The 11,662-nt window shown below is 34.5% G+C and overlaps 1 protein-coding gene across 4 annotated transcripts in view; it reads left to right on the top strand.

Annotated features, from left to right (window-relative positions):
• The window catches only part of ATP11B (ATPase phospholipid transporting 11B (putative)), a 112,941-nt gene extending 102,630 nt beyond the window's left edge, over nt 1-10,311 (top strand). For 2 of the 4 annotated variants that reach the window (XM_045776690.2, XM_045776689.2), the window contains 2 exons: nt 4,472-4,605; nt 8,730-10,311. In XM_045776690.2, the coding sequence (XP_045632646.1) occupies nt 4,472-4,574 (103 nt within the window). In that variant the 3' untranslated portion in view covers nt 4,575-4,605; nt 8,730-10,311. Of the gene's footprint in view, nt 1-4,471; nt 4,609-8,729 lie in introns of those variants that run through there. The other 2 variants (XM_045776691.2, XM_087861421.1) reach the window with 2 other exon arrangements.
• The last annotated feature ends 1,351 nt before the right edge of the window (nt 10,312-11,662 follow it).

Below are 11,662 nucleotides of genomic sequence, written 5' to 3' on the forward strand. Positions count from 1 at the left end.
ATGATAATTCTTATCTAAACTTAAAAAGACTTTATTTGATTTGATAGGCAAGATGTCATAGGAAAGACTAAATTTAGAGATGTATGACAATTTTCTTACATCTAGAAGATTCAAGAAAGAAGTAGAATCATTAGGAGAAACTTTCAGATGTTTACTATCATTTAAATGAAAATAATGGAAACAAGAGCAGTGAGAATTTATTTCAAATGGCAAGTTCTATAAAGATGAAAATTTTTATCAGGCATACATAGTTATGTTGAATCTCTGTAGTAGTTTTGCTTGGCAGCCCTTTCAGCTTTAAGGTATGTGGTTATTCCTGGGGAGAAAATGTGGTAGAGGGTCTTACCAATGAACCAAAATTTCTGGTAAGTTAAAGTGCCACCAGGTAGGGTCTCACTCCCATTACTTTGCTTTTTTTTCTTGTCTAGTATTTATGAGCAATCCAAAAAAAAAAAAAAACCCGCACAAAAGGAATGATTCCCTCTCCTTACTTTGAGTGAAATGGGATCTAAATGTTCCACCCTTTTCCTACTCCCACTTAATTGGCAGCTGTGGCTACATGTATCTGGCTGGTCTCCCAGTCCCTGAATATGAGATCAAAGATATGTATATGGGAAAGTGGTAGAGCTTGGAAGTTTGCTGGAGAACAGTGTATTTTTTTTTTTTATATAAATAGCAGCTTTACAGAAGCACAGTTAACCAGCATTCAGCATTTTTAAAGCAGCTGGTTTTTTGGTTTTTTCTTTCTCTTTAGAGAAAAAAAAGGAAACATATTTTTGCTTAATTCAAAAGGTGATCTTAAGTCATTTCTTTATAATATTTTTGATATTTTGAGATGTTTACTGTCTCTGGGATTGTCCATGTATTAATACCTGTCCTTAGATTTTAAAGTGAGAGGTAATGAGTGCAAAGCAACATAATTACCTAAAGTCAGATCCAGACCTAAGCAGTGTTCTGTGCATATGTGGTCACTTAAATGCTGCTGACCTTATGGATTTCATCTTCAGTGACTCCTCGAAAGTTGAGCACCAGCTATATAAGCAAGGCACAAGTTGTTAAAGTAAGAAGTACCAGGCAAACTCCTTGCTCTCTCTAGTTTCTGGTCTAGTTTAGTATTCCTCAGCCAAATGTGAAAGACCAGTTTGTTGTTTTCTTGTTTTGTTTCGTTGTTTTTAATTTCCAGTCCATCACGGACCAATGCTTTGGTAAAATACAATGAAAATGAGTTACAGTGACCCTTGAACCATGTGGGGGCTAGGGGCACTGACCCTTCATGCAGTAAAAAATCCAGGTATAACTTTTGACTCCCCAAAAACCTATAGCCTATGTTGACTGGGACCCTTATCGATAACATAAAAGTGCCAATTAACACGTATTTTGTACCTTATAGGTATTATATGCTCTGTTCTCACAATAAAGTAAGCTAGAGAAAAAAAATCAAAAGGAAAAGAGAATATATTTATAGTACTCTATGAGTATTTATTGAAAAAAATGTATGTGTAAGTGGACCTGTGCAATCCAAACCCACCTTGTTTAAGGGTCAAACTGTGTACTAGAAAATGAAATTTAAAAGATATATAAAATAAGCCCTGATTTTAAAATTATTATTAGATTCAGCAGTGATAAAAGTAGTTTGTCAAACTGCCATAGAATTTTCTAACCTCTTATTCGTACACACCAGAAATGCTTATCTCCTCATAGGCCAGTAAAAAATGTTTTCGGACCAACACTGATCCATGGATCACACTTTGAGTCGCTCTGGTCTTTTTGCAAGGGGCAGGTGTAACAATTACTTTCTTACACTTAGGCTAACCATGTGCTGAATAGACATCATACTTTTCTACCCACACATAATTACTCATTCTCTTTGCTTAGCCTAGAATGCTCTTTCTCTCCCATCTCCAGCTACTGAAATCCCACCCAGTTTTTAAAATGTGTTTCATATTCTGTCTTCTTCATCAACTCTTTCATGCCCTCCCACCAATACCAACAACAACAGCTGGGTTTGAGCCTTCCCTCCTCTTTTTTAATATTTGTAGTCAGCCTCATTACCATAATTATAAGAAGACAGTATAATGGCATGATAAAGAGGTTTGAGCTCTGGAATTAAAGAAACCAAGGCTCAAGCCTCAGCAGGGTGATCTTGAACAAATTCTCAATGTCTCTGTTTCCTCATCTGTAAAATATTTCTGAATATGGTGCTTATCCCAAAAGTTTGTTATAAATTTTAAATGAGAATAATCCATGAGAAGCATCTTACATAGGAACTGGCACATACATAGGAAGCATGCCATTAATGTAACTGCCATTATTTGTTCCTGACTTATCTCCCATCCTTTCTTTATCCTTATTAACTCATTAGATTGCCATCCCCTCTGGGAACCAGCACAGTGCCTTGCTCAATAAATCCAAGTTGAATTTAAGTGCTTGTACCATTTAAGTTATGCAAACAAGCAGTGGAATCAAATCCAGAGAGAGATTACTGATAGTTGGAGAGGTGAGGGAGGTTTCATGGAGATGATGCTATTGAAACTAGGGGTCAGCATTCTGACCATAATTGGTGACAGGCCCTGACATATGCTTGAAGGCAAGGAACACTGCACTGGTTGGCTGTATAAGACTGTACAAGAGCACTGGGAAGTTGAGTAAGAAAGGCAGCCCAAGGTCAGGTTATAAAGGGCCTTAAGGCCTCCTTGTGGTATTGTACTTTCACCTTTGAGCATGTGGGAGCTTTTGAATCCTGCTTCCTGTAGAGGGTGATTTTGAGATGGAAGAAACTGGAGCCCAAGGACCCAAGGAGGAGACTGGGAGACCCATAAAATCCTGTTACTTAAACCAGCATTTCCTAAACTATTCCTCTGGATATTAATGTTCTTCCTAGTGTTAATTGACTCCCGGGGGTAGTGGGGGTAGGGAGGAAGATTTTACTGAAGAAGGAAAAAAAAAAAAAAAACCAGTTTGGGAATTGCACTATGTCCAGCTCTCCCCCTGGAGACTGACCATGTATCCTGACTTACTCAGAAAGTCTGTTTAGACCGTCATTGAATTGTGTTTCCCAAACTTAATTGGCCACAGAACCTTTTTTCATGAGACATCTGTAAATATCTCTCAAAACACAGTTTAAGAAACAGTACCATAAACAAGAGTATTGTAATGAAAAAACAAGTAAAATTTGGCTATTTCTTAGAGCTTACCAGACCCTAGGACATTGGTGCAATTAGGTAATTGCCAGACAGGAACCATGTTGTCTCGCACTGCTTGGTATTTGGCAGGATTACTCTGAGCAGGGATTTTGCAGGACCTCGCCCATTCCTTATCTTCCGAGCTGCAGGTTATTTATGTTCCATCATATCCGTCTTCTGTCCGTTGTGTGCGTCTCCACAAATGTCCCTGTTGCCATGCCTACACTCAGCACTTGGTGATTCCCAACCTTTGTGAATTGCAACACTCTAATGAATCTATTTTTGTTCTCCTTTCTCTATACTTCCAAAGATTTGTTATACAGTATGTTATATAAAGGAAAGTGAATGAAAAAGTTTGTTTAAAATGATACCCCCTGAGAAATTTTACCGTGTCAAAACCAGGGTTGGGATTCGTTGGGCTATGTGATCATACCATTTCTTCCCCTCATTTTAACAGGATTAAAATTATTAGTAGTAATGGCTTTAAGTTATTTTGCTGGGTTATTTATGCCTGAATCAGTATAAGTCTTGCGTACCTTCAGAAATTAATAAAAGTAGTACAAGTCATTTGTTTAGTGGATTTTAATACAGTAAATTAATTTAATCAGTAAATTTTTAAAAAGCAAGATAAGCTGATTATGGGCATAATTGACAATAGTTGCTTAGCAAATTTAAGATAAATGATGCTTTTTTCAAGGATAATTATAAAATTATAATAAATTTTCAAGGATTATTTCAGTGGATGTATGTAGAGTGCTTAGAACCCGGCACATAGAAAACATTACATAAGTATTTGCTGCTGCTGCTGCTGTTTTTGTTGTTGTTGAAGATTGGGGTTACGTCCTGCCTGGTTATTATTTCCCAGTCTTCAGAATGGTTCACACTCTGTTTTTCTCAATTGCTATTTTTCACTGAAATTGCAGGAGCATTTCACCTAAACAAAAACTCAAAGAAGAATTAGAATTCATTCAATTTGGTTGATGAAAATCATCTTGGCTATGATAAATTGTTAAAATAAGACATTAAAATCCAAAATCTTTGCAGATTTAAATAATAACCAGTTACTTATTTTTATATATTTATTTTATTCATCTTCTAATTTAGGACACAGTGCCTTTTAAATATTTTTGTATATTAGTCTTAAAGCCTTCCATACATTTTCATATTATAAAAAACCTATTTATATACATTATTTTTGGTTTTAAAGTGCTTGTTGTGGTTTTTTTTTAATGCTTTTTGGAAATCCAGATCCGTAAATAACTAATTTTTTTCTGCTTCAACCCCTTCAGCTTACTGAAACAAATTCAGGTATCAAGTGCTTGGACTCCATGTGCTGTTTCTCAGAAGGAGAAACAGCGTGCGCATCTGTTGGAAGAATGCTGGAACGAGTAGTAGGAAGATGTAGTCCAACCCGTGTCAGCAGGTGTGAAATTTCTCTAAGTAGCCTTTGCTGCAGATGAGTGTCCTATAAACTGGAACAGGAGGAACCTGCATCTCTAGATACCTGATAAATCAGCAGCTGGTTTTACCAACTGAAGCGGGAGGTGTGCTGTTTATTGGCACCCTTTGATGGTAGATTTCACTTTATGGCTTGGGGGTAGGGGCTCTTTCACTAACAAAGGAAGAGAAAGCGCCTTTGAAGAGACTTTATCTAATGAACAAAAATTTTGCTTCACAGTCTTTCTAAAATGTGGTGAATAGGAGTGTGTGTATGATACTTATTTGGTTTTTATAACTTTCTTTTTTTGATTATACCCTATATTACTGTTTTATTTCCTGTATTTTTTTTTGTTTGCTTTTTGTATTTACAAAATAGTCTACACATAGTAGTAAAATCAAAGGATTTTGCTTCTCTTACTCTTCATGTATATTTTCTGGTCAGTCATTTGAGACTCTGAGGTATTTATAAACACAAAAGGCTGTATTTCTGCTCTCCTACACCATTTTACTCTGTAATGAGGTATTTAAAATCAGTTGTGATTTTTTTTTTTACTTGGTACTCATGGTCTAATTAAAAGTTTATAAGTTAGAACAGGCACGTTAAATTATGGTTTAGAAGAATCTTAGCATTTCTGTCCCCTACCAAATCTGTTTCCTGAATTAGATTTATCAGTGCTTGCCTTTGTGGGTCATAACAAAAAATACCGTGCTTTGGTAAATGTCTCTTAAATTTATTTAAAAGTGAAATGGATTCATTTCTTCATGTATTTCCCCAAGAGACATATTATTATTATTCAGGGGACATTAAGAAGTAGAAATAATTTTTTTCATGCTTTGGTGTTCTCGAGGTGAATTATATCATATTCCTAAAATGAGAGCAGCAGTGCACTGGGGTGCGTGAAGAGTTACAGATGCGCAGGGATAGGTAGATGGTGATTTCCATTGTCCACCACGTACCACGTGAATAAACTTTCTACATGTGCCATGGCATGGAAAAGGCTGGAAAATACCCCAGGGGCAGGGAAGAGAGGGTGGAGGAGGCACTATTATCTGCTGATAATTTTTAATATTTGCTTAGCTTTCTGTTTTAAAAATGATGAGTAATTATCATTCATGTATCATAAAAGTCAGTTAACATTTACTGGCCAACTTACTAGTTCCCACTTTGCCTTTAGTTATGGCCATGTCTTTATAGTACAGTTGCATTTATAAATAGCATTCTTAAAACGTCTGTGTTTTCCGTCTCCATTGATTGATTATAACATGTGATCAGAAATATTTCCATAATGCTGTGGTATCATTTTGTAGTTATTTTATTCTACATAAAAGAATTTCTATGAGCAGTTAAATTTATTGGGACTTACGTCTTTTGACTTACACAATTGTATTATAAAATGAATTATTAGAAAGCAGCTCTGTCATGTACCCAAGCCACCAAGTTTTCCAAAAGAAGTTCCAAAAGGACCCACTTTATAGTATTATTTTACTTATTAAGACAACTTTACTGTATAGAACTAAGGGTGGGAGTTAGCCTAAGAGACTACTATAGAACTTCCACAGGATTTTTGAAATTTCTGCTTCACCAGGAAGTTCTCTTTAATGGCAGTATACATCTTCACTAACTATTAAAAAACTGTAATCAATTTTAAATAAGCCAAAAATATTTTTCCTTTATACATATTCTCATTGTTTGTATCCATTATTCAGGTAATATGCCCCCATTTTTCTTTACGTAGCCATTTTTATACTACCTTACCCCTTTGAACCTGCCCCTGGAAAATAGGGGATTTATTTCAGCACATTCTCCTGAAGGTGGCTGTTATTATCTGTACTTTTTTTCACTTAAAATTGTATCATAATATTTTCTTTTGTAAGATTTTATTTTTTTATTTTCCTAATAAAATGTTTAACAGTAATATCTTATTTGACAGACTATAACTAACAGTTTTGTCCAACATCTCAAGTTATGTTATTGGTTGGTACTGTCATTATCCTCCTTTTTTCTTCAAATGAATAATCTAAAAAGTCTTTTAAGATCTGTTCAGTTTTTTCCTAGTGGATAAAAATCATACAGTATGAAAAACCACTTGGTGCTTTTGAAAGGGCTACATGGAAATTGCCAGAGATCCATTAACATTATATTTAAACTTCGGAAGTCATTTTGATATGTAGTTTTGGCTTTTTTCTTTTGTACATGTAATTGTATTAGTGAAAGACATTTGGCATTTCTGTTCTGATTTTGGAACAGCCTTATTCCACATTTCTATTTCATGTTCTAACTTAAAAGGTGAAGCAAGACTAATCCTTCTGTTACAAGATGTAGAAGCCCTTGGATATTTGTTCTATTAACCTATTAAACATAAAAGGTAATGAGCATCACTTGGGAAATACAACTAGTGCTTTCATATGCACATTATTCTGCTGATTATAAATGTCCGGGCACAAAAATTCTTATATTTTATTAATTGATGTTTTCAAAGGAATATGCCATATTGCAGGCTTGGTTTCAAATGTAGCGTCATGGTGCTATATGAGGGATATGCCATGTTGTACACTAAAGGGCTGTACTTCAGCAATAAATGATTTTCTTTATGCATTTACCAACAGCTACTTTATTCTAATCAAACCTATTTTCTAAATAGAAAGGACTTAATATATAGTTCTAGTATTTAATGTTCTGTCAAATATGATATTTAACATATGAGTGCACATGGTGTGCTTTACAAAGGAAACCTTACCTAATAAAATTCTTCTATGTAACCAATGGTTGGAAAAGAGGAAAAACTGACATAAAACATTGGCAATTTGGGAACGGAGACTTGACTCCCAATAATTAGGGTGTTGGGAGTTATGTTTTGTCATATGTATCTAAGCTACCTTTTCTTGGATACTTTTAAGAAATGTTCATAGACTCATTTCATTCATTTATTTTACAAATACCGCCTGCTGTGTACTAGGTGCAGTTCTAGGTACTAGAGAGAGATGGTAGTGTACAGGCCCTTCCTCAAACAAGGTGTTCAAGGTTTTCCGAAAACTAATAAAATTAGAGAATTTGTAAACTACCAGTCAGGTTGTAGCTTATTTGTGTTCCTCTTTACCAACTTTGTAAAATTTCTAGGTTCCAAACTTCATTATCACTGTGCCTACTTAATTGATTTAAACTATATACAGAATCCCAAGGAAACAGTGGATATTTGATGAGTGAATTTAAAAGCCATTTTAAATGCTAGTCTCTTCCTCTAACATCTTTGTTTAGGAAAGTGGGAACCCTGGGAAAAGTTACCTAAGGGGTATTTATTGTTTAGTGCTTTTAGTCTTCTAAGAAAAGCCACCTTTGAGTTGGTAATCCTGATACTGTCCTTGAAATGGATTAGGCTATTTTAAGCATGGAAGGCTATTTCTGGTCTTGAGTTATTTTAGGTTAAATTAATAGAGCTGCAAATAAAGCATTATGTAATTAATTGCTTATAGGCCTTATTATTCAGACAGTAGTTAAATTTTCCAGACCATTAGAGATTTATTTGTTCTCAGTTACGTGAAGGCCCTACTGAGTCACAGCTGTCTTTGATACCTTATTGAATAAGCCATGTACTGCATTCAAGCTAGTTGTGCTACTCTTTGGAATAGAATTGATAGCTGAAAAGAAATAGTATAATATGAACATATCACTATTTCATTCCAAAGCTTTTGGTAAGTGGGATGTCTGTTTGCTCTGTAATGTCGAAATACAGCCTAGTTGCTTTTCAGTAAAACTGATTGTGCATAACTCTTAGTAACATACTTATTTCTTATTGTATTGTTAAGATTTTAAGAGCATCTCATGCTTTACTACTTACAGAAATTGTTTTAATGCTAATGAATATCTGAATTTTGGCTAATATTTTATATAATGACTAGAGCATTATTTTTTCCAAGTTTTTGTATTATATAAATAGACTGGTCATTCAAGGCTAGTATGAAAAACTTCTCTTAGCATTTAAAAATGAATCAATAAGTGATTATTTTAAATTTCAAATTGCATTTTGATCCTAAGTTTTAGAGTAAATTTTTGTCTCACTTAAAACATAGGTCCTGGTGAGCCAAACTTTTCTCTTATTGTTACTTTAGATCTTGGAGTGCATCGGATCCTTTCTATACCAACGACAGGAGCATCTTGACTCTCTCCACAATGGACTCATCTACTTGTTAAAGGGGCAGTAGTACTTTATGGGAACCATTTCAACTCCTTTCCTAAAATTCAGTGTGATCATCCTGGTAATGGCCACACTAGTTCTGCAGAATTACTTTCTGAAATTTCTCAAGTATTTCATACCCACTCAGAGTTATAATGGCAAACAAATAAAAAGCAGTAACATAAACCCCTTTCAATCCCTTTAATTTAAATCTGAACATGTTAGAATTTGTGAAAGAGACATTTTCCATCTCCTGGGTTGTCTCTGGGTACTCCAAGTGGCATTTCAGCCTCTTGCTAAGGCCACTATATTTTAATATCAAGGTAGAAAAGGGAGGTAATTCCTAGTTAATTGTATTTTTTAGTATTAGCTTGGTTATCGAGTCTTCTATTCAAATCTGCTTCTGTAAATTATGCTGAAAAGTTTGCCTTGAAAACTCTATTTTTTTATTAGAGTTATATTTGAAGCTTTTCATGCGAAAAGTTAATGTGAATAGAAAGGAATTTTGGTCTCTCAGTGACCCATGTTGTTAATTCTTTAGTGCTTTCTAAGTTCACAGAGCAAATTAGGAGAATGCATTTCCCACCATTATTTACTGCATTGTGGGTAGTAAATATATATCAATACCAAACTTCTCTAAATACTGTAATTCAGCCACTAAAGTTAACCATATACTTGCAAAGGGTATATTATATATGTAAATCAGGAATCAAGTCCATTCACCAAATTTGAAGTTGATGTTTACCAATATTTTTGTGACAGAATACAAAGAACCTATAGTGGGTAAATTACATACCATTAGCATATTATTATTTAATGTGTTTATCATTGGATCTTTTGCATGCTTTAATCTGGTTAATATATTTAAATTTGCCTTTTTTTCCCTCTCTATCCTAAGGCTCTGTTTATAAAGTATTTTATGACACTGTTGTAAAGTTCAACCATATCAATAAAAAACAAGTTTGGACAGTATTTAAATATTGCAAATATTTTTAATCATATAAATCAAAATATTAGGGTAATGAAAACAAAAAGATAAGAGCCTCTTTCTGTGGCTAATTTAGAATTGCTCTTGCCTTTAGTAAGCTAGCGTTTAGAATAAAGGATTCAGATAAGAATCCTGTTATTTTTAGGTTAGTATATGTTATCTAAGTTACAGTAGACCACCACAGTAAAGTGAAATCTGTCCAGTGTCCCATTACAAGGTATATTTTCAGGCATGGCTACAGGATGGAAAATGAAACAAAGTTTAAAATGGTAACTCTTAAGGGGTAATGGCAGCATAAATTAAAATGCTAAGAATGACTAATCAGGTACATATTGCTGTAATTGACTCACTGTACTTCACTACTTAATTCCATCCTCAGTTTATCATATGATCAGTGTTGTCATTTGTTTTGATAAAAAGTAATGTTATTTTTAAATTTGGAAATGATTATTGGTTAAAGAACTTACTAAGCTCTAAGTATATGATTATGTGCATATACATTTAAAATTGTATGGAAATACTTAAATAAGGTTTTCCAAAATTTTCTCTTGAGAATATAATTCCTTTCTGTAGATTTACTCTGCAACTTTCCACCTCTTACCCATCTCGTGAATATAAGACTTCAATTGGGCTGATAGGGAAAGAATGGTAGAGTAAGAATTAAGACTTTACCTTGTTTGCCGGTAAACTGTTTTTTTCAGTTTTTATTTTCTTGCTAATATAACGTTTGTTTCAGTATTGCAAGGATATTAGATGATGAATTTCAGCTTAAATATTAATTTTCATTAATAGCCAGCCCTTCTTTAACTTAGATATTCCAAATTTGAGTTTAGGAATATACTGTGATTCTGGAAATACATTAAAGGGGATAATACAGTGTACAGCGTATACACTTACCAATTCATGTTCCGAAAGAAGAAATATTTCAGAAAATATTCAGTTAGGGTAGTTTAGTGGAAGATAACTCAGACTTTGTTTTTTCTTAGAATGTCTTATAAACTATTTATATAACAAAATGACATGTAATAGTCCTGCATTACATCTTCCTTAACAGTTTACAGTTTTGTTTGCCATAAACCAAACTGATACTGACACTAGAGAAGGACCACAAAGCCATCAAGCAGTCTCTGACCAGCTGCGGCAGTGGGGGTCAGCCAGCCTATATGGTACTGAAGGCGGGATTGGTGTCAGTTGTCTGCATTGACTATTTCAAGTTATTTAAGAACTTCATATCAAAAAAAGTAAATGTCATCTACCGACATGCTCATTCTACTCTGTTGAAAACCTCTTTTTAAGGGAAAACTATAATTATAAGAAAAGAGCTGTCTTCAATTTAAGAAAGTAACTGTTGTCTACAAGCTTTAAATAGTTTTCTAGTGCTAATACTCATATTTTAAAACTTATTACATGGCCAGTAATCCCCTTTGCATATTTCTTTAAAATTCTTTGGAAAGTATGATGTTGGCAATTAACTTACTCTTAAACCTGCCAAAACCAGAGTAAGGTGCTACGTGTGTTTTTACTAATTGATGGTCTCAAATCTATTTGCCTCACTTTCTTACCTTTTCCTACCCAGTCTGAAGGCTGTAGCCCTGAAGATAGTAGCAGGCACCAAGATGGTTTTCAAAATTGCCCATCTGCTTTAAAAGATAGCTCAGTACCCTGCCTCAGCTTTAGCATGCAGTAGGCTCACCTTAGGAGGATTAAGAGTATGGCCAGGAGAACGACAGCTACCAAGCTTGCCATGGAGTTAAGAAGAAAGAAGGGGAGAATTTACAGTTTGACTTTCTCTTAACTACCCTCCTCCTTGGGTCTCAATCTCCATGATGTCCAAAGTCTTCCCAGACCTAATCCGAACTCGGGCAGTGTCCTGAGTAGGA

The sequence above is a fragment of the Ursus americanus genome, chromosome 4 (genome assembly GCF_024610735.1).
Source record: "Ursus americanus isolate L20-20 chromosome 4, mUrsAme1.1.p, whole genome shotgun sequence".
Lineage (NCBI taxonomy): Eukaryota > Metazoa > Chordata > Mammalia > Carnivora > Ursidae > Ursus > Ursus americanus.